The sequence below is a fragment of the Pseudopipra pipra genome, chromosome 2 (assembly GCF_036250125.1).
Source record: "Pseudopipra pipra isolate bDixPip1 chromosome 2, bDixPip1.hap1, whole genome shotgun sequence".
In the NCBI taxonomy this organism is placed as follows: domain Eukaryota; kingdom Metazoa; phylum Chordata; class Aves; order Passeriformes; family Pipridae; genus Pseudopipra; species Pseudopipra pipra.
The window spans coordinates 95,781,110-95,805,611 of NC_087550.1; the positions used below are offsets into that span (position 1 = coordinate 95,781,110).

The 24,502-nt window shown below is 37.9% G+C and overlaps 1 protein-coding gene across 4 annotated transcripts in view; it reads right to left on the reverse strand.

The window, feature by feature from the left end:
• Positions 1–23,905, reverse strand: part of PRKX (protein kinase cAMP-dependent X-linked catalytic subunit) — a 59,275-nt gene extending 35,370 nt beyond the window's left edge. For 3 of the 4 annotated variants that reach the window (XM_064646542.1, XM_064646541.1, XM_064646543.1), the window contains exon 1: positions 23,717–23,905. In XM_064646542.1, coding sequence (XP_064502612.1) covers positions 23,717–23,900 — 184 coding nt within the window. In that variant the 5' untranslated portion in view covers positions 23,901–23,905. Of the gene's footprint in view, positions 1–23,083; positions 23,408–23,716 lie in introns of those variants that run through there. The other variant, XM_064646544.1, reaches the window with a different exon arrangement.
• Positions 23,906–24,502: the final 597 nt, after the last annotated feature.

Below are 24,502 nucleotides of genomic sequence, written 5' to 3' on the forward strand. Positions count from 1 at the left end.
ATTCTCACCTAAAACATTTACATTTTATTTAACAGTTTTTCTTTCCAGTCATCTGTAATATTGTTTAAGACCATTGCATTTACTTAAAAACAAAACAAAGTACTCATTTTACAAACTAGAAACTACCAACTCCAGCAATCCAGTTTTATGGAACTTGCAGCTCCCCTAACAATACAGTTTTCAAAGCCAGCTTTTGAGATAAAACTTCTCACTACACAAACACATCAATGATTACCATTGTCCAAGCACAAAAGATTCTATCAAAGAAGTTTTACGTTCCCACCTGTCCCAAGTTACAGTTCTTTAACCATGAAAACTGTACAGAGGTCTCAGAAAAAGCCTGCTATTATAAAAAAGTAAGCCATCAGGTTACCCTGGAAAATTTATCATGCAATTAAATCCTTTAACAATGTAGTCACATTACATGACTATACCTGTAAACAACTTTATTTGCTCAGGGATGAGCTTTTGCAGTAAAAAACTCCCATACAAAAAAATTAAGGACCAAAAGCTTCCAAGCAGAGACATCTGTTCAAGCTGTTTTAAATACTGATTATTTACATCTACGTTGAATAAACAGAATAAAAAAAAGTAACTTACATTATTTCAAAATTAGGAGTTGAAATTTTAATTCTAAGTAAAAACACTGTGAGGGATAACTAGTCATATTGCACACTGAAACTAAAAATCACCCTTCATTTTTGCAACTTCCAAATGTGAACTCAGGGAAATTAACAGTACTAACCCCATCAGCAAATGTGGGTTTTACATGCATTTTGACACCTGTATGAACAAAGTGCTTCCACAGACATAAGCAACAGGAAAGTCAGAAGTGAATACATACCTAATTGCTCCTAGGTCTCTAGTGATTGCATGTTTCATGACTTGTTCTACTTGTCCTAGAAACTTTTATTTTAGAATGTTTTACTTTTCCTTACGCTATTGGTCTAACTGTACAAACTGCTGCGCAGAAATAACAAAATCACAAGTTCCATCTATTTTCAAAGAACCTGTCAGGGACTTATTTAGCAATACTCCTAAGTTTGAAAACACAGCCTCCTTAAAAACGCCTTTGCCAGGAACAGCAAAGCTTGGCAAGCTATTCCAGAACAATGGCAAGCACCTAATCTAGAGTGCCTCCGGGAAAACCAGAAGACCACACAGACAGGCGAGAACACAGAACTTCCCTAACCAGTTTTATTTTTGAACTGATCGCAGGCAGTCTTTTTTCAAACATCTTTAACCCAATTTCAAGCAACAATGGAAATCAACAAGACTGTATAGACTAAGAAGCCATCTAATATTTGTTTTCAGACACCTCTCATAATATGAATTTTCTAGCCATCACCTGCATTTATAGCTAATGCAGCCACTAGGCCTGCATTAGCTGGCAGTACCCAGACACACACCCACCACCTTTCTATGGGACTAATTGTTAACCTTTTCTTTTTCATGCTCAGTCAGTCTTCAAATAACCAGATAAAGTTTGCATACAAAACCGATTATAATTTAAATATCTCACTTCAAACTTTTGGTCTGGGTCCCCTGCTCATACTTCTAGCCATTTCTGCAAACATTTTTTAAATTTTCTTCCTTGCAACTAGGGGGGTTGGGGGAAGGAACAGGATGACAGTCAAAGTGGAAGGCTGAGACAAGATGATGTAATGGTTGTTTAGCATAGTCAAGAAAACCTAACTCTTTTATATAAACAGGTCTTCTTGTGACTAGGTGTAAATTCTGCTCCTCAGATTCACAGTAAGAAAACTAAAAAACTGAAGCAGTGAAGTGGCAGTGTGTAAGACAAAGGCCCAACTCCATAAATTTGAGGGAAAGTTTTTGGAAGCAAAGAAAGGCAGGGTTACCAGTCTTCCATCAAAGCACCACTGCCTTTTGCCCTCCACGAAACAGACACTAAACTCACAGAAGTTTCTGTTAATCTGGAAAGGATTGTTCAACCTTTTTCCCTGATTACCTCAGAGCTTAGCTGAATGAGCTAAATGAATTCAACCTTTTGTGACAGATAAGTAAACAAACATTCCTTAGGATTACCTTAAAATAGAAATATTTTATACTTGCACGCTATGAACGAAAGGAAATTCAGTACATACAAATCTGTACTTTATTCTACTGACATTTATTTCATACTTGGTTCAAACCAAGGGAACTTCAGGGACCTTGTACCATTCTGGATGAGTTCTGAGAATTACCAAGTACTATCCTGCTGAAGGAAGAGCAACGGCTACATACGCACATGCATATCCCTACCTGTCTTTACAGTACATATTATTAGAGTTTTAGAGCAAAAAAAGCACCTCAGAAAATTATACTTCAGCTATTACTAGAAGGTCGAAGGCAGATTTGTGCAGTTTAGTTTATTTGTGCAGGCCCCTTCTCCCTGATAAGGCATATGGCAGGTGAAGGTTTCTGGCCACAAAAGAAAGCGAAGAGTGCCTGTGCTATTTACAACAAAATTCAGGATTTTCAGGACTAAATGGGCAAACAGAATAAAAATATGCAAAATGCTAACCACTAATCCAGTACAATCTGTTTACAACAGAAACAATAAATTTTTTTGATCCCATTGCATATTTTATATGGTAGTAGAGCTTGAAGGAATGCCAGCAATCTTCTCCATTAGGTAACCTTCTCATGTTAAACACACACAAAGGGCCAAAACCTGCTGAGGACCAGCTTGGCCTAAATATCAAATGCAAGAAAGGCATTTTCAGTCTTACAAAAGCTGGATTCCCTAATGCCATGCCAAAATACCACAGCCAGTTTCCAGGATTTTACTCTCTTTGAAGCCTGGTAGAAAAGAATAAAGAATGTGGGAACATTTCTGATGCAATTTTAGATACTTTTGATGCTAGGAAAACCAATCCTGCAACTTTTGTTTAGCTAAAACAAGTGGTGAGTAGTCATGTAGTGACTATTTTGCTATTGATGTAGGTGACTAATTTAATGCTCAGTTTGCCTCTTTATTTGCTCCCATTAATTAGGCCCGGCTGTTCCAGCTTCCCATCCTTTTAATCCCCAGCTCTTTCTTAAAACCAAGTTTGCCTTGCTTAGATAGATACCATCTGTTTTAATGAAGAATAAACTAGGTCATGTGAGATCTACCACCCCGAGGGCTGCTTTCTGAGTCCCAAAGGGTTTGGTCCCGACTTCGACAGATGCCTACAAAAACCATCAGATGCATTCACTTTTATTTACAGTTAGAAGAAACATTTCCTACTGTGACCCATATTAGTCTTTATTGATGGCCACAAGCACAACAGACTTAATTCTGTTGACTATCAGAGATGAACTAAGCAAATTGTATCACATTACAAATTCACTACTGAGTGTCAAATTCATCTTCCATTTAAACTTTGTCTCATTTTGGGATGGAACTTGAACAGCCTAGCCTGGGAAATGGAGGTTGTTACTAATTCCTGACAAGGAAGTGGCACAGCAAAGGAAATGAGCCTGCCCTAACAGACCGGTAATAAGAAGATTAACACTTGGGAGAAAGATATGGGGAAACCACAAGGCACAAGTAACTGTGGGCTTCTACAACAAATGATGCAGATGGCACATCAAAGGACAACTCAAAATGAGGATGATGATTTTGGAAATCATAGTAGCCAAGTTCACATTTTTATTAATGTTTCAACCCATAAACCAGTGTCAACTGAAAATGCCAAATTCAGTGTCTTTGCTGTTCTGCAAGTCAGCTGTAGATTGCTCACTGTAACTCTTAGACCACTGCTTTTATAGCTCTGCATCACTCTAGAGGGTTCATATCTACAACTGAAAAACATGTCAGAGAAATAATGAAATTTAAAAGAGGTTCTATAGGAGGCCTTTTTTTCTGTCTAGAACTGCTCATCTCATACTCCTGAATATAAGAAGGAAATGTCAACCCACAATTTTTGTAAAGCTTTTGCATATACTTCAATGATATGCAGTGAAATAAGAGACAGTCTGATTAAAAGCACTTAAAAGCACAGAAAATAGAGATGCATGTGTAGAGTTCACCCTGTGCAGCTCTGCCAGAGCAGCTTGCTTCTATGATGCTTTTCATTCATGCATTGTGCTATGATTCAGTTTACACTAAGTACCCCTTGGATAGAGAAAATGTCTTTCTACTTAGCAAGCATGTGAGATAACAAGAACACAGCAAGAACTATGACCACCACATTCCAGGCAAGATCATCACTGTTCAGACTACCTGTCCCAAATATGGTTTTGCCAGTGGCATATCAGTGGTTTTCCCTTACTTCTGTTTCAGATTATAGACTCACCCCTTGTCAAACCATTTTTAAATTGGAAGTTCAGTATCATTAATTCTTTATACCAGCTCAGCTGAAGTCAAAAAGAAACTAGCAATGCATGTTCAAATACAGCCTAGCTTCTGACTCAAAGGGGCTGCTGTAAGAAATTTCCAAAGATTCCAAAGACTTAGCATATTTTCATGTTCCTTCTTACTTGGTGTACAAGGAGTCTATAACAACACACCATTAAAACTGCATTTAACAACCTGTAATTCGTTATAGTCTCTTTTCAACTTTGCACAAGATTTAATATGCCAGAGAATACCAAGGAATTGCGTCAACAACTCTCATTGTTGACCCACCCATTTAAATCTTTCTGAACTACAATCCTAATGAACTAAGGACACAGGAAACACTAGGCTAATTAATAGCCATCAGTCAAGTTTCCTGTTTTTCACATAGTTCAGAGACAGGTTTCTGATTTCCAAAATGTGCCAATCAACTGAACATTGATGATGCAAGTTCCTTTATAATCCCGGATTTATCTATTTTTTTTGGCTCACAAATTATTGTCTCTCTGTAAAAATACTTTAAATATCAAGATGTCTTTAAACAAAACAAGCAGAATCCTTGGAAATTTCTCCTCTCTCTATTCTTTATTTACTTATTTTGAAATACCAGGGACCAATAAATAAATGCTGCTGGCGATGGTAACCTTAAATCCATTCAATTTCTAAACAGCTCTTAGAACACTGAATTTACATGCATGTCCCTTCACAAAACTTTAACATCTACAATCTTCAGAACAATTCTCATAAAACTTGTATTTCCCTACTTGAATGGTACCTTTGCAACTCTTCCCATGCCTTCCTCTACCTATGACTCGTGAGACACTGATAGAAAGAAGATGAATAAATGAGCAGATGAAAAGCTTTTCCGAATAGGACATTGCAAAGTCATTATTACTTCTACTTTTACCTATTTAAATATTGCACTTGACGTATAGATAGGCCACAACTGCAAAACTGGTTTTTTATTAAAACAGCTCAAACAGAAATCTTTAAAGATGAACTTCCTTTTCATCTAGAAACTAAGCTTTACACTATTTGCTGAACTAAATTAAAGCCTATTGAAATCGCATATTTTAAATGATACCAAACACCTGCTAGAAATTAAGTGTATCAGTGTATCTTGACCTGATTTTAAAAAACCTTAGTCTATCATGTTTTAAAAGACAAACGTAGTTAAGCTAAGAATCAGGTACCTGTCTGGCTAGCAACACATGGCAAGCTAGAACACCAGAAAGTATTAAATTCTCTTTCAACTGATGAGAATTTCAGGTAATCAAAGCATTATCAAAAAGTGTCAGGTTTTAATAGTTGGAAAAGAATCTGTAAATTGGAAATTATACTAGCAAGATAGACCATCTCTGGACTTTAAAAGGTTATTTCATTCAAATCCTATTCAGAAAATTGCTTCTTTCAGGTAGGGAGAGGTTAAAATAAACACATTAACTGAGAGGAATGCAAATATTAAAGAGAAGGATTTTTAACCTGTTGGTTTCTTTCTAAATAATTCCTCAAACAACAAAAGCCAGACATGCAAACCCCACATCTAGCCAACTTCTGTCCATTAACTGGTGCCCAAAATTCCCATCAAGTTTAGAGTAATTCAGTATTCTTTCTAAATCAATTTGTGCTCTAAGTTAATCTTTTATAATTGCTTTAATTATTTTTAAGTGTTTAAAACCACTATGAAACAGCTTCCTTAAAATGAAAATTCAGACAAATTGATGGACATTTAGGCTAAAAGTAACTATTTTTATTCAGGGGTGTTACACTTCTACTTACCACAAACAAAATGTGTCACAAAGTAAACCAGACTCAGGCAAAGAGAAGGAAAAACAACAAGATGAATAAAGTAGTATTCTAGGTATCATAAAAATCCCAAATAAAAATCATTAAAAAATCATAAAAATCCAAGACTCCTTTTGATTGTTTAAAAAAATGTAATAAAAATGCTATGACAGAAACATTTTTCAATACAACCCAAAGTGATGAATCCTGATATCTCTTCAGATACTGTTTGATTTTGTGTCTGTGAATGGGTGTGAGTTGCAAATATATAGCTCCTGCTTCTTGAGCTGGGATTAGTACTACTCTCAGTATTTTGAATTGGATGTCCCAGAAGCAGTCTAAGCCAAAAGGGACTGACTAATTTTCTCTGAGGACGAATACCTTGCAGTTTACCTCTGGTAGTATATAAATAATCAATTCCAGTAAATCATTAATACATAATTTTTCACTTATTCTATTCAGTTAATGTGATAGAAGTGTTTCACAGTGATTTTTTTTCCCCCTCTCAATGAAAGTAAGAAGAAAAAGCAGAACATATGCAGGGACATCTTACATGGGAATAAAACCAACCAAACAAAAAACAGATCAGTTGCTAAGTTTCATTCCCACAATCAAGTTTTTACCCAAGAGAACAAACAGTAAGGCTTTCTCTCTCCATTTATCAGCACTTCTATCTTCACCTTCAGTTTCCCTCTTTACTGGAAGCATTTACAGAACTGTTTTGGCTTGTTGCTTTACTCAAATTCAGCATGGAGATATTTAGTTGATTTTTCACCAAAAAACCCCTCCAAAACAAAATAAACCCCTCAAAACTAAATAAATTGCCATGTCAAAGTCAAGAGCAGACTGAAACCCTTTTTAGGTAACTTCAACTAAAAGAAACAGTCATTTTGGTCTTAAAAATTTAAAACAGCACCTCTATAGAAAACACACTACTGTTCAGGTACTTGAAATATTGTTCCAGCAGCTTTTGCTGTCAGTTGCTACAGCTGAACATATGTTGCCATGAAACTATTATATGCACAAAACTCACAATTATACACACAGAAAACAGAAAACCTTAAAATAAAACTGGCCAGCCAAACAACTACAAAACATGTCTGTGCCCAAAACTCATGTTTTCATCTGAGAAAAATAAATAGAAATAAAATTTTGATGATTAAGAAAAAAAACACAAATGCAATGATCTGTGAAGGATTATGGAACTTAGTTCCATAGAAGTTAATGCTACATGGAGTCTGATAAAAATCAGATCCGTGCAGCAGCATGGATCAAAACTTTAACAGCAGCCTCCTCTGAACTAGGTAAGTCTAAATGGGGGTACTTAGTAGGTATCCAAGACCTGATTAGCAACCTTTCTTTTCAACCCAGAAATGTCTCTACACACTTGTTGGATTTTTCCATAATCAGCATCTTTTTGCTTGTCCTAAAACTCAGCTTTTCAGAAAGAACTACTTGCTGCAAATCAGTCCCATATTAACGCAAAGAAAGCATGAGGCTTAATATCCCTGTGTCCTTTTAAAAAGCAAACAAAAAAAATCTTGTTGAAGTACAAAGGTTTATTATTGCTGACTAAATGTAATAAAAGCCACATTGTTGGTACTTGACCAATTTCCTCCTTCACCAGTGCTGGACAGAAGCCTTTGAGGGACTAGTACCTCTTATAATACATCCCTTTCAATTACATTTCACTTCCATCTTCATCTAAAGCAGTGTTAAAGGAGAAAAAATTGAGAGAGACACTTCACACAGTGCATAAAAACGGTCTTTTTAAATACTTTTCGAACAGATTAAAAGCATTGTAGAAATACCATATTAAGTGGTGAACAGATAAAGTATAAGACTGAAGAGTAGATTATGTTGAAGAGCTCCTGGATGAAGACAGATCTAAGACTTAGACTTAATTTAAATGCACTCAGCACATTTTAGTTCTCTCATGCATTTCAGGAAGTAGCTAAATAGGCAACTAATAGAAAGATATTCCAAGATTACCTATTCCCTGCTATTTTGTGTGTTACCACATAATTCAACACAGAAGGCCCTGGTCCAGAAACATACTTGCATATTTACATACATGTGTACCACCAAAATTGAGACTCAGCTTGAAAGGCCGGGTTCAAAACCAGATACACTAATATTCAGAAAGCAAAATGAAACTAAAGCTCAGTAGTACTCAATACCTACTTTTCCATTCTTTTTTCCAATCATACTTTTGACCTCCATTTTTAAATTTTAAACTGACCTAGAGCTAATTCAGGCTATAGAAAAAAAAAAAAAAAAACAATCACCAAACAACAAACCTCTGGACATTCCAATGAAGACAAAGCCTGACCACTGAGTAGTAGTTAAAGACCTCAAAGCATCAGAAAGTTCACTGTTCACAATATATCTTAAAATCTTAGGACTGGTATTTTTGTAAAATGTCATACTGGAGTTCTTTCTACTTTCAAAGATAAAAGACTACCACAAAGCACCACGTAGGTCCATATCATCTCTTTATGGCTGGACATTAAAAGATACAATCCATGTATGTTCTGAAAAGCTGCCACTGTTCTTGGCCTGTTTCAACTTATGATGGAAACTTAAAGAAAGTCTTTCACAATACAAAAAAGTCAAAGTAGTAATGTTGCAGGTGAAGGCAGTACCCCAAACACAAGGTGAGTGACAGAATTTCTCCCATCTTTTAGGCAAACGACCAACAGTCTCCCTAGACACTTTGAATTGGAACACCCTCACTTATTTTGGACCAGATAGGTGGAATCCCCTGCAAGTCAAGAAAGGAGAAAAAAGGCACTTCTATATTCAGAGTGGTTTTACAAATCCAATTTATGAACCCAGAAGTACCTATTTACCTCTGTTGATTCTACACATGTAGTCATTTTGATAGTCATTTACACTGCATAGGTCTATATTAAGACAGAAGAAACCAACGTCAAAGTTATACAGTCTGATAAGTGCATGCAGGATTTCATGACATGGAAACTATTGACACAGAATGTGCTAATTTGTTAAGGAAGTACACATTTGTGAGGTTCAAAAAAGAATTGTTAGCAACTCACTGAATTCTTCCTACATCATGAAAACTATGACCAATGATACCTATATGACTTTACAATCTTCAGCACTGTTATCTAAATATAGCTTACTGGCACAGTGTCACAAATATGCTATTAAAATGCCAGCTCATTCATCTAGCATTTTCTATTTAAATCCTGATAATAGTTAAACATTACACACAAGAAAGGATACAGTTTGTACAAATAATCACAGCTCAAACCATATCCAATTTGGAAGCCTGAATTTATACATAGTCTGTAATTTTACATGTTGTTCAAGTTTATACAGCACAATAGTCTTAGAAGGTACTTAAAACTATTGTTATGTTACTCACACTTCAGTTGTTATGCTGGCAAAAAGAGAAAAATATTTCTGATATAATTAAGACCTTTTCTAAAATTTCTATTTAGTTTGATCTTCATTTTGAATGGGTTGTACTGAGTACTAGAGATTTTATTATAATATGTACAAAGGACTTAGTGTTGTAACTACAGCAAAATGAATACCTTCACGAAAGACTCAAATAATAACTTTGCATCTCTAAGCTACAAGCAGTGCGCTGTGCCACTACAACTCTGTATTCTATCTTCTGTAAACAAAGTTTTACAAAACAAAATCAAGCTACGAGCCAGTAAGAATCTCCCAAAATTCTATCTCAACCTGGAAAATGCACTGCAAATTATTTATTTTTAGTTACAGGTCAATACACTGAGAATTCATGATTGGAACAAAGTATTCCTCAAAGGGAAGGCTTTGTTTATATTTATAATGCAGCATCAACTGATATTCCTGAGAGACTACAGAATAACGATGCATTAGGTATACAGAATTTACTTCATGTGTTCATTACCTTTCCAAATTCTCACACAGTATACCTTACAAAAATTAGTATAACTCTGTACCAGACAAGGTGATGAAATCACAATTGTTTGGCACTAGTATGGACATCATAATATTCTCCATATAAAGAACTATTATGCAAGAAAGCGCAAGTAAGTCTACAATATTCAAATAAAGTTATATCTGATATGGAACTGGAACAAACACAGTAAGTTTCAAAATCCCAGTCTCCACTAAATTCCATTCTCAAACATTAAACATTTTAGAAAAAAATCTCTATAGTGCCCAAGAATTATATTAGTAATAGAAGACTAGAAATATTATTTGTATTAATACCTGATTTTACTGAAGACATGCCAATGGTAATTTGACAGTTCTGCCTTGTGTAAACACTTAAATTGTCTATCAGAAAAGGACCATGGTCTGAATTTTTCATGCTACTCAGGATTGTATGGACCACTCGTTGCTTTTTCTCTACAATGCAGAAAAGTAAGTCTAAACTTAAATTCTGTTCTAACTTCAGTTCAGCCTAATATGCAACTGAAACACAGAATGGACACATTAGGTTTTTTCTACTGTTACTATAGAGTTTCTTAATAGGAAAGAAAAGCCACTCTAACAATTTTCCAACAGTTTCAACTGCCCTTCTCAGTTTTTATGCACACACTTTCCCTCCCATCTCAAAACTGGGATCCAATCTCTTTCTCCACTATTATACTTCTGAATATCATGGCCAAGAAACTCATCCAAGTCAACAAATAAGACTTTAAATAGAATGTTGTACATAATTGACATTATTTAAATGAACAAAAATGAACCAAGACAAGATCATTTGAGAATTTATGAAAAACTACACCCAAACTTTCATGAAACAACTCTGATTTTCAAAGTGACTCTCAGGAAACTAAATGTACAGGAAAACAGAAATCAAGAGGTGAACAGGTCACTACAGTCAATACTAAAGTAAGTTTCAGAGGCTGCAGTATCTATCATAACAACGTCAATAATTTTGCAACAGTAAGGATAGACTTTTTGACAGATACTTGATGGCATTTCTGTGGTAGACATTTCAATACAATCTTTTTGTTTTTCCTTAAGCATAAAGTCATCTGACGTTCAATTTTTTTAACAAAATTTGTATTAAACATAGTTTGCAAATTTCATACATCTGAAAACACAGAAGGAAAGATGCAATATGTCACAAACAGGCAAGAATGTAGGTGAACTCCCTACACAATACTTTTTTCTCCATGCAAAAGCAAGATTGACATACAAGATTATAGAAATAAATCTCATTTAAAATGACTAGTAGCTGCTCCTGAACAAATATATTTAAAGAATAAATATATACGTATAATAAAGAATTTATCAGACCTGAAATTATTCATGAGTCACATTATGAAACCGACAATCCTCCATGTAGTCTCATGAAGAGCAAAGAGAAGGATAAGGTTCAAAATTCAATACCAATGCCACAGGAAGTAAAATATTGTGCACTACTTATGTCCAATCACACACAGACCAAAGAAAGCTTAGCAAGCTGCAGAGTTCACTCTAAATTTCCAAGCTAAAGACTGTAGAAAAGCTAAGCTTGTTACTTCTTGGACTATTCATGACAAAACGCAGGTAGCTGATTTCACACTCATTTTACACTATTTGATAGCTAGTTATTTTGGAATGGCCAACTTACCCAATATTAAACAATATGTGTACTGTGAGAAGGCCTAAATCTAAGAAAATCAAAACCTGCACTGCAGAACACTAAGTCCCTTCCATTAAAGGTACAGTATATGTGACTTTAAATGGCATACAATCTTTCAAAATACAGATCTCAGTGCCATTTCTGATGGCATTTGTGTTCAAATTTATTATTTCTCTATTGTTTATGAGTAGTTCTTTCTTAAATATTATCTGTCAATTCAAGGACTGGTTTCAGTAAACTAAAACATCACCTCATCCTCATGCTGTAGGATTTGAACAATATCATATCAATCAAGAAGGAGGAAAACAGTAGGTACATACATGAGCATGTACCCTACACAAATCTTTCCATAAGACCTGACAACTTGCCATAACATCTGACAATCTTTCTTTCATATGTCAAAAAAATTTTGTTCAGTTTTTAAATCCACTGAGAGAGGACCATGTAACTCTTCACATGTATGGAGTTTGGGCTGACAAAATCTCATCCCTACTAATGACCCAGTGTTCAAGACTCCCCTCAGATTGCAGAATCTCATACTAACAATTAACTGGATTCACACATCAACCCGATGGTGGCTAAGCACAGGGTAGCACAGTGGCAAATCACTGAAGATGTGTACATAAGAGAAGTCAATTGAGATGTTAAAAAGTGCATTTCAGCACAACTGTTTGGACAATACACTGACTCAATGCACATGGACAGCTCTCCAATCTCAGTGGACTGGCTAATTTAAGGAAGGTCTCAAATGGAAAACAAAGCTTTAAACATAAAACAACACAAAATTCCCCAAAAATCCCATCAGTTACCTGTGACAGTTGAAACCATCAGGAGATAAGAATCTACAGATCTAAATTTGATCAGTCCATAATTAGTGTTATCCTTATTACACCCTTTCTCACAAACTTCTACTCTAGACACAGTAGTTTAACTTTTACATATAACACATTTAAAATACTGACAGAAATGCATTAAGCATTTACTGATTGCTCTGTTCCACAGGCAATTTCTCAGTTCTTAACTCATAATGCTCTGTATGGTCATAAAGAGTATCAAGTATGTTATACAGTAGTAATAATAGTGAAGACTAGCAGACAAACCTTACTAATAGAAACAAAATCTTCAACTCATCATATCACAATTACAATTACAATCTAGTCAGCCACACAGAGCCTTTTTTATGCCCACAGTATCCTCACTTTCCAGTCACTGAAAGCAGTTAGCTAGTCACCAGTTCTTGGGGATTTTCATGGATGAAAAAGCTGGACACGATCCATAAATGCATGCTTGCAGCCCAGAAGGTCAGTCGCATCCTGAGCTGCACCAAAAGCCAGCAGGTCAAGGCAGGTGAGACCCTGCCTGGATTGCTGCACCTGTGCTCTGGTGAGACCCCACCTGGAGTGCTGCATCCAGCAATGGGGTCTTCAACATAAAAAAGATGTGGAACTGTTAAAATGGGTCCAAAGGAGGGACAAAAAGTTCATCAGAGGCCTAGAACACCTTTCATATGAAGACAGGCTGAGAGAGCAGGGGTTGCTCAACCTGGAGAAGGCAAGGCTCCACGCAGACTTCATTGTGGCTTTCCAGTACTTAAGGGTGGCTTACAGAAAAAAACCTACTTCATATGTGGGCAGATCGCAACAGACAAGGGGGAACAGCCTCAAACTGAAAGAGGTTTAGGTCAGATGCTAGGTTAGATTACTCAGAGAAGTTGTGGATGCCTGGTTCCTGGAAGTATTCAACGCCAGGCTGGTTGGGGCTTTGAGCAACCTGGTCTAGTGTCCCTGCCCACGGCAGAGAGGTGGAACGAGATGGTCTTTAAGGTGACTTTTAACCAAAAGCATTCCATGATTCTATACATACTCAAAACTTGAAAATAAAACCAAGTTCTCCTTTTTCATCAGAATCAACATTGTCTTCTAGATTTTGTTATTTCACTCTATCCTATGTATGTCTTCATCATACATCAACCTTCTTAGCAACATATACGTATCTATATGTAGATAACATATCCATATAAGTAGATAGATGAGTATACATCTATCCATTTACCCAAACTCATCTTTATTTATTTTGTTGTTTGCTGCCATAGCTGCTTCTCACTTCTACTCCCTTCAATTCTCTCATGCCATACAATCTCTGAATTATCTGAACTTAGACTGATATATTTAAAAACAGGATCACAGTCTGCGGTAAAGGGAGCAATGAATAGCAAATCCACCACTACTTTGATAGGATAGATTAAACTACAGCTAATTGAATTCATGAGCTATAGTTCACATGCCGAGAGTACTTGACACGCCTTTTGCAGACTTTCTTTCTCCAAAACTGAAACATCATTGCTGAGGGTCACTTGCTATTACAGCTGACACAGCACACAGATCAACAGAAATATAATTTTAAATTGTATTCAATTTAAAGAACAAACATTTCAAAATGTTTTACGCTTAAAGAAACAGTAAACAAGGTCAAAGATGCTAAAATTAGAATGCAGGGACAGATGTAAGGATCAGAAATAAACACAAAACGAATCTATCCGGGCTGGCTCATTGGTTCATATCTAACTCAAGTCAGTTGTAACTGAAAGCTACTGGTATCTGCTGGTTAATAGTTTATCATCCATTAACACTTTTACAGGAGCTGAAGCATGTGAAGTTTTCAGTAGCAAAAACAAAAGGCATACTTCTGCCCTGAAGACAGATGAAATACCGTTTAGAGAATATAGTTTATTTTAATAAATTCTAAAACTGGATAGCTGTCATAGGCTTTACAGCATCAGGAACAGATGTGCCCCAATTTGTATCTACTTTTCAAATGATGAAGGATGAAATGTACAAAACTGAAATTAAAAAAAAAATTAAAAACCCACCATTTTTTTTACCCCAGAAGAAATATATTTTCCTGTCTTTGAAAATATTTTGCATTAACTTTGATGTTACTTCTTTTTTTCGGATTCTTTCCAATTCTCTTCTCAGTTACTTTTGTTTTCTTTCTAATGCTTCTGTCTTGTAGGACACACTGCCTTTCTCACACGTTCTTCCCAGCTGTCATTTGCAGCAGAAAAAAAAAAAGTATCAAAATCAATTTTAATCATGAACAATTTTCCATTAACAGATCCAAGGAACCACTGCTACTCTCTGTAAAAATACTAGAAGAGATGTAGAAAGCTTTCAAACAGAATATTTTGAATTAAGGTGCAATACTGGGAAAATTTTAGAAAGGTTCTTAAATTTATTATAACCCAAATTACATTATTTCCAAATATATTAATGAATGAGCAATTTCTACACATATTGTTGCTAATATAAATTTATTTTAAATTAATTGAACTATGCCGTCACTAAAAAGGAAGAATAATGTTGCTGATTCAGCATAAATTCCAAATTCACCACTTTTGAGTGTGACAACTGGGTGGCTTAAATAAAGACATACTATCAAAGTTTTTATAGGCCTCTGAAAGTCACAAAAGTCAGGGAGAGGTTAGTGGCCTCAGAACACAAATTCAACATACAAACAGGCAATGTGAAACATTTTAATGAAAGAGGGAACAGGAATCCCAATTTAGAAACAGACTGACCAGCAGCTGTCCTCATTGTTTGTTCTCCAGAGACAGACAACGAGTTACCCACTAATCTTCCTGAAAACAAACTGAAATTTACAATGCATACTCTGAAGTTATTTTTGACAGGCCATGCAAATTAAAACTGTACAAGCTATCATCTCCTGCACCCAAGAGCTGTAGGAAGCCAGTGTCAAGCTGGAGGGGGGGAAGAGGTCTGAGGCTGGAAGTCTGTCATCAGTTTGGGAGCAGGTGCTTAGAGGAGTCTGCTATTATAGCACTCAGAAGTTTACTATAAACAGTCAACCACCAGCTTCTTAATTTTTATACTTGCCATCCATACAGCTATTACAGTGCACCCTTATGAGTAGAGCAGCAAAGTAAAAATCTTACACCTAGTTTAGCCTGTTTTTGAAGAGTCTGTGGAGGGATAGCTCTCTGAACATCTACCAAAATCACTTCAGAGCATTTAATTTACTGACTGGAGCAATACCTGAGAGGCATAAAAAGCAGTAATAACTAGACATTTCCATCTCTGCACCTTCAACAATAATGGCAGTGCCATTACCATAAGTATTTCAGATTGCTCAGTCTTCCCATATTCCCCAACACAAACAGAACAACACTTACGCAAATGCCTGGGACACTGTGTAAGAAACTGCATTTTAGCAAAGAACCATACCAAAACTCATAAAAAATACTGCATAGTGGACACCTTAAACGGTCATTTTATGTGATTTTGGTAACAAATCATTACCTCCTTTGTAAGAATTATGTAAAGAAGAATCTAACAAGAAAACCAACCAAACAAAAACAAAACAAAACAAAAAAATCCCAAACCTTGGAACCTTCATATGCTTTCCTCTTGTAGTAGACAATACCAGTGGTTCTAAAATCCCACTTTCCAGGCAAAATAACATACTGCTTTCATAGCTTTCGTGCTTTTAACAAACATGCATAAGACAATGTCAAGTGTACACATAAAAAATAATGCATGTCCAAGGGTACAACTTCTAATAACAGTTTATACTATATAGCTCTTCTGAGTTCCTTTTCTCAAGTACTCCAATAAATACAAAATATAAATCATTACACCTGAATATGCAAATTGCATATTACAATTAAAGTAACAAGTATCAGGTACATGATCTTTCCTGAAAAATTAGCTCAGAACCAATACTTTAAGGAAGTAAAAAAATCCTGGCTTAAAAATTTAAAAAAAAAAAATTGCTGCATGCTGTAGGTACTACATGAACAAAGGTCTGATAAGTGTGATAGCCATAAAGAAGACTTACATATTCTCACTCTTCCTACATCAAGCTGCAGAACAGTAAAACTTAGGGTTTATGAGTTTGTATAAATTTAAATATATATGCATATTTACATATAAAATGTAAAATCCAATAGGGAAATCTGAAGGTGATATTCAAACTGAATATCCAGAAAAGAAACAGAATAAAAGATTTCACATAAAAATTAGTCTATTTTAGACACTGCAGGTTTTTGGTATAAGGGCTATGAAACACACTGCAAACCAGAACTATATAACCAATCTACTTTTACTTTGGTAGTAAATAAACACTCGCCAACAAATGAGAGGCACAAGACTAGAAAATCAGATACTGCAGGAATGGTTCCACTACCAGATCAACTCAGACAAGTCTAACATTCCCCTACCACTGGTGGCACACCATACAGTTTAGTCACATAGAAAGGATACTTCCCTCATTGTATTTAATGTGCTTCAGTTATACATAAATAAATAACACACACAAACACACACACACTAGCTATTTGTCTGATATGAAATGTATCGAAGCAGACCAATTGATTCCCTGGAGAAAAATGACAACACATTTACAAAAAGTTACTGCAAACCAATTAACAGACCAGCTAGCAACTGGTCCAAACTGGGATGGGAGCAAACAAAGTGGGCAGAAGAAAAAGGGCTGCCAAGTGGAAAGTTTGCACCACCAAATCCTACAGATCACCATCACTGATCCATCTTCAGTATTTAAAACAAGGATAAAAAAAAATGTATTTCATATAAAAAACTGAACCACTGCTCTAATGTGAAGTTCAAACTGTGCACCTAACAAGGTAAACAAGCTTCACAAAGAATGTTGTATCTTATATGTCTCCCTTCTTCATTTAAAGAAACCCAAACAAACACACTTGTTCATTCATTTGAAAGATAATCTTCTTATGGGAAAACAGAAATAGCCTAACTTTGAGAACTGCTCTTCCCTAACACCTGAATTTCCCAGGTGCACACCAACGCACTGTACTCACCAGAATTTTACTGACCAACTTCTTTGAAGCTGCTAAAAAACCCTCCAAAACATTGCAGAGATGGAAGGGTGCCTTCCCAAGTAAAGATAACATATTAAACTACTCGAGTAGTACAAGCTAATGTTGAAAATGTTTTACATTGCTAAGTATCAACAGTAAGGGAATTATATTGTTTAACCTAAATTTGGTTAAGAACAGCTTATACTCAGACAAGACCTTGAAAGGTAAACACAAGTTCCCATCTTTTACTTCACAAAAATTCACTTTTCATCACTGTATACACATCTCTGCCGCTCATAACAAATTCCACCACATTTGTCTTTTTTCTAATTATACTGCATATCATCCTTAAAAGTGGACCAAACTAGGATTAAACACACTTTAGGTAGGAATTTGCCTCCTTAAGTTTTCGTGATATAAAAGCCAAAATATCAAGGTATTCATCTCCAAAAGGTTGTTCTCCCTGTCCACTACAAACAGTCCAGACATGCAAACTGAGGAACTTAAATACAGAAAAAGGTGAGTCAAGCCCTAAGAGCCTCCATGCTCTCAACCACCAGTACTTTAAGTTCCTGCTTCTTCCCTTTGAAAGAAAAAAAAATTAGTTCAAATTGGTATTTCTCTTCAGGTTTCATATCTTCTTCAGTTTGGGCTGACACACAACACTTGACAGAGAAATTTCTCAAAAGTATTTTCACCTGGAACATTACTTTTATTTAAGCATAAACTTGGCAGAGGAAAGAAAGGCCTGGTGTTAGTTGCTTTTCATTTTGTGGGAGAGTTTTGCACGATTCTTATTCCTGAAAGCACTAGTTGGGTTCCAGCCTATTTGATTATTTGCATTGCAAAAGGCACTTCTGGGCATCTCTGGGCTATTTATAGGACTTAACAAATTACTTATCTCCAGAAGTATATGTGAGCGTCAAAGCCTACTCTATAACATCTGTAATACCTAACTCTATAATTCTGTGTTAAATTCACGACATCAGACAAAGAATAATGAATTTCTGTCTGCAATCAGTTAAATATCTAAATTAGACTCAGACAAAAGAAACAAGTGACAGGCAAACACTGACCATTTACCTCAAGACTGATTTTAAACACTGAAGATAGAAAAGCAGAAATGTGAACTTTCAATTTTCACGTGTTCAGACTTCTTCAATACACTCTCACTTTCCTGACCTCTCTGAAAGATAAAAGAAAATACTTGTTTCAATCCATTTTTTCTAGCCTAGTGAGAAAAAGAACCTTATGGGAAAGAACCTGTTGCTGCTTAATCCACAATAAACATTATGCTACTGAAATTCACCTCAGCAGTGGATAACAGGAAAAGCAAGAGAAGAAAGCTGAGTCACACCTGGTCATTTTCTCTCTAGAACACCAGCTATAACAATAATAAGGATTTATTTTGGGACAAGTATCATTTTGTGGGAGTGAAAAATGAAGTAAGAAATATAGAGACTGAAAACAAAGTCCAAGTCATTTAGCTTTATGACTAAAGCCTCAAAGATGTACAAACGTAATGGTGAATTCAGGTCACCATTACAGTCACAACATTCAGGCCATGTTTTCTTTCAAAACTTGTGGTATTTAAAAACACTGCCAAGTAAAATCATGGATTATTATTTATCATTTTAGTATCAAGAAAAGGTGACAAAAGAGGAAAAAAATGCTCATACATCCCTTAGAATATTTTAAAATAGGGGAAGACCTCGATAGTGAAACAAAAAATAACACTTGGTAAGAAACTGGAGTAACATGAGAACTGCCATCTAAAATTCCCCTGGCCCGACCCCCAGGGGGGTGGGGAAAAAGCCACCAGCATTCTTTGGTGTAAAGAACTGGCTACTCTGTAGCAGAATTTCTTACCTAAACAATACACTGGGAAAATAGTACTGCAGTGTCCTATACAGGAGTCAATTCCTATGGCATTAGACTACAGTTCTGTACCTACTGTCCTGCTGACACAATGTCATTTGAAATTTATTTGACTAGCAACTTTTGTGTGTGAACATAGAGAAATTAAGTATTTGAAAATACGCTGCACCTCATCTTTCCCATGAACTTTTTTAAATTTTCCCATGCTCATAGAAATGAAAATACTGGTTTGCCCAACTTTTTATTCTGCATTTGTTTAGTGTAAAGCACGTCATGGGAACACTAGTTTAAAGGGATCTTTTTGCATGAAAGTACTGTTATTAAAATATTTCAATCAATTGAGTAGATTTACAAAACCAAATTTACATTTATAAATACTACTATGGAATTCACTGCACTTTGAAAAATGGGCAAGAAACAGATCTCACAGAACAGAGGGCAAGAATAAGTTTGTCATCTTTCTCCTCCTGGTGTTCTCTTCTTTCTCCCTTTCCTATTACCATACATTTCAATTGGGAACATAACATTCCCTCTGCCAACTTCACCTACACAAAAGTGAAGAAGTACCTTCTGGTTTTCCTGTACTACTTATTCTAGTTTACCTGAATTACTTTTTCATTGTGGCATAATTAAAAATTTAATATCTCCATTTCAGGATACGTGTCAGGTGTTCTGGCTACTGGAATAGGAAGGTTGCTCATGCTAAATGCTCACTAAAACCAAGCGTGATTCAGAAATTATGCCACTACTGTTCACAGTCTCCCTCTACCACTGACCGGACCTACAAGAAGTTTGAAATTAGTTCAGATAAGCAGAAGTGGTCCACAAACTTTCAGCAGTTAAATTTCAATGAACATGGTGGTCATGGTATATTAATTTTTGTTTCTGTGCAGCACAGAACTAAATCAATCTTGGCACAGCTGAGTATGTAAATTCACTAAGATGCATACAGTATTTCAGTCTGGCCTGAGCAACAGTTTCTGCGTGTGCTGAGCAAACATCTGTATTTCAATCTCCTTTGAAAGGAAAATTAATTCAAAACAAGATGGGCATAACCAGGCACCTTCAGTAGCTCCAGAGCAGGAGTGTTCATCTTTCATATAAGACTAGTTAAAAACTCCATACAATTCAAAGGTTCAAAAACACATCTTCAACCCCTCAGATAATATCCTTAAAGAAATATTTTTCTTGTGCAACTTCCACTAGTGCCAGAAACAACTATCCACCCCAGTCCTACACCCTCCCCAAACACATAACTTCCCTTTATCAACTAAATATTAGGGCACTTTCCCCAAAAGCATACCTGTACTCTGGACTCTGCCTTTTAACAAAGGGCCCATAAACACCAAACCAAAGGTTGAGCTCTGGGATGTCTGGGGGAGATAAATGTCCTCTGAATCATTATGCTAAACTGTACTTCCCTTTTGCTCTTCCTTCCTTCATAGAAAGTTCTTTGCTAAACCAGGCAGAGTGTCCCAGCAGAAATCACAGAGAACACATGCAATTCAGCCTGCATTATGGTGGTCGGGTTAACAGAGAGAATTTAATCCTCTTAGACTATGAAGGATACTTAAAACAGTAGTTACTATATTCAAAGCAGATATTGCATTCAACTTTTTTTTTTACATGGCCTTTATTCTGTCCTCCAAGAGAAGTTCCCTAAAGTCATGGATGATCATAATCTCACAGACACCAACATAATTTTTTTACCTTAAATACTACTCATAAACAGCTGTAAGAGCATGGAGCTCACTGCCCTATTTTGACTCTTTCTGAAGTTGACTGTTCCAAGGCCCTAACTATTTCTAAGCTTGGGTATATCTATAAGCAATAATGATTCTAGCAAAGAAGATATCAGAACTTCCTGTTATGTAATTTCTGAGCACTCCTCCTCCCCTCCACAAATATCTCAGAGCACACAGCTTTCAAGAACATCAGCAGAAAGAAAATGATTTTTCTTATCAGAGCAGTCAAACTGCAGACAACTCTAAATTGCTTTAGTGAAACTGATGACATTAATCTCATCTATTTGTGCAGGGAGATCAAAATGGAAGATAGGATAATACTGACTTAAACTACTGCTAAAAAGAATTGTAGATATACTCTTTCAGTACCTGTGATATAAACCTACAGTGTACTTAACTAAATTCAAAAAGGTATAAACCAAGCAAAAAAGAGTTTTTCAAGGTAAACTACACATCTACATATTACCCTGCACTATTCTGCACTGGTTTAACTTGCAGCCCATTTAACTCAGGAATGCAATGTAGCATGTTAGTAGGTGCACACGGAGCAGCCCAACCTCAGATCTCAGATGCACTACAGAGACATTAGTCTCTGTAGTGCATCTCATAAACTCAGCCACTCAGAGGCAAGTACAAATGTGTTCAGTTTCAGTATCACTTTGAGGCTGCAATATTGCTTCCTGGTCAGGAGTGAGATCCTGTCCCTGTCACAGCCTTCTACTGAGATGCACAGGCATGTCATAAATTCATTTTTAAACCAACTTACAGTAAGACAGATCAGTTTCTTTGACAAGGTGAGGCCTTATGTATTTATTTGTGCACATTTTTACACCCTTCCAGTTTTGCATTTTGTCTTCCTTCTCCCTGCAAAACCACCAATGTCACAGTTCAAAAGAGATGCAAAGAATGGTCATCTTCTCAGACAGAGCTATTTGAGAAAAGAAGAAAAGAAAAAACAATCAAGCTGGAGAAGACAGAAAAGGGAGACTGAGTATTCTGTCAGTGTCCTGACAGGCAGCTATCGCTCCTTTCACATTTTATTCTCTTCTCTCTTTCTTCATATCAAGCAGTCTCACTTAAAGTTTCTCTTTATACCTTGTGGAATCACAACTTTCTGCTTCCTTCCTTAACCTTGAAGAAACACCTTAAAGAACACTCTAAAAAAGGTGCACTGTTTCCACATTTCTTCACTGGCCTCAGGAATATTTCCATGACTACTATGCTTTCTTTAAAAATTACTATTTTTCTGCAATCCGTGTTTCACTTGAAGTCCTAATCATCTGTGATGACAGTTGTATCAACAGCAACTGGTCATGATGCAACGAACGAGATCAACCACTTCTGGAGAAAAACACATATCACAAAGCTTTCAAGAAGTCTCTTAATAATCTCAAATAACTTCTCAAGAAAATGCCCATCCATGTTTCAAAGGGGAAAAATATATCAAAAAACAACACACTTGAAGAGAAAATAACATGTTCTTCATCGATAACTACGCTCTTGGGCCTTTCCAACTCCATTATTCAAGACCTATTAAAACCATCAACTTCACTAAGAAAGGGTTTATATCGCACGTTTTTGGCTAAAGAGAGCTTACGGAAAGTTCAGCTTTACAGCACTTACTGAAATAAATCTACCCAAAATAATTTCACAGTCCTATAAAGAAAAAAGTGAACAAAACTTCCATGTGGTTGAGCATGCAAGCTTTCAAACCAGAAGCAAAAACGCCTGTAACTACACGAATGTACATTCAAATGCAATGCACAGATATCTGAACACAATGAACATCATCACTGATGTCTGAAATGCCAATTTATTACACACACGCATTTACTCCACAATGCCACTGACTACATGTAGTTTTCAATAAGTGTGGTACATGTCAGATGCGACCTTACCTTCTACCAAAATTCTACACACGCAAAGCATCTTTGCATCAATATTCCAGGCAACAGCGTGTTGGGTGTTTGACATACACTCAGTCCTATTCAGTTAACCTGTTTGATCTCTTCACTGGCCCGACAACTACATTTAAATGATGAATTTTTTATCATGATGCAGGTAAATGAAGTTAAACCAGATAAACCAGGTTTTACACCAAAAGGTCTTTCCGCTTCAGCAGTGGCTGCCCCCGCCTTAGACAGGCCAAACCCGGCAACAGGCTCGCTGTGCTGCAGATCAAAGCCGCGATCCCGGAGTGGATGGTACCGGCACAGCACCTGGAGCAGACAATGCCAAGAGCCTCCCGCAGACCCGCAGCGCGGCTCCCGATCTGCGCGGAGCCTGCGGCGCGTCCCCCTCGGCCGCCCACAGCCACCGCAGCACCCGAGCTGCCCGACCCCGGCCGGCGGGGGGCGGGCGGCAGAGAAGGGCGCGGACCGGGGAGTGGGGCACACAGGGGAAAAACAAAAAAGCCTAAAAAGAGGCGCTGGGAAAGGAGGCAGCCGGCTGCTGGGGCACCTCCTCCCGCCGGGCACGGCCGCAAGCAGGCACCTCAGCAGCTCCTTTGTTCCACCCCTTCCCCTACTCACCCACGGTGGCCAGGGTCTCCAGGTCCTCCAGCTTGTAAGCGGCGGGCTCCAGCGCGGCGGGCGAGCCGGGACCGGCGGGGCTGGGGGCCGGCGCGGCGGGCGGAGGCGCGGCCACCCCCGCCGCCGCCGCCTCGCCGCCGCTCTTCGCCCCCATTTTGGCCTTAGCGGCGCTGAAGGCGTCCATGGGGCCGGGCGGGCGCCCTGCGGCCGCTCAGCGCATGGAGGAGGGCGAAAGGAAGGGGGAGGAGAGGGAGCGGCGGACACGCAAAGTTTCTGTCTTCAGCAGAAGGGGTGGCTGCTCCCGGGGGCTGGAGCCCGCTGCCGCCTCTGAGGGGGCACGGAGCCCTTCAGCATCGCGGTCGCAGCCGCCGCGCCGCCCGCCGGTGCCCGCAGCAGGGACCGCCGCGCAGACAATGGCGAGGGTGCGCCCAGCTGTGCCGCGCCGCGCTGTGCCGAGCCGAGCCCAGCCGAGCCGCGCCACACGCGGGGCGGGGGGGCGGGGTTTGCCGCTGCCGCTCCGTCCCGCTGAGGGCTGGCGGAGCGGGGAGGGGCCGGGGCGAAGCGCGGCCACGGCGCACAGCGGGAGAGCGGTGATCGCCCCTCGCCGCGGGCGCGGCCCGGGGATAGGTGGCAGCGCCGGTGCTCTCCGCTCGTCCTTCCACACCCCTGCGTCCCGCCCGAGGGGCGGCGCGGCAGTGCTGCGAGGGAAGGGGGTAGAGGGGACCGTGCCTCGGCGCTCCCTCACTGCTCCCAGGCGAGGGGGAGGATCCCGTCCGCTTCCCGCAG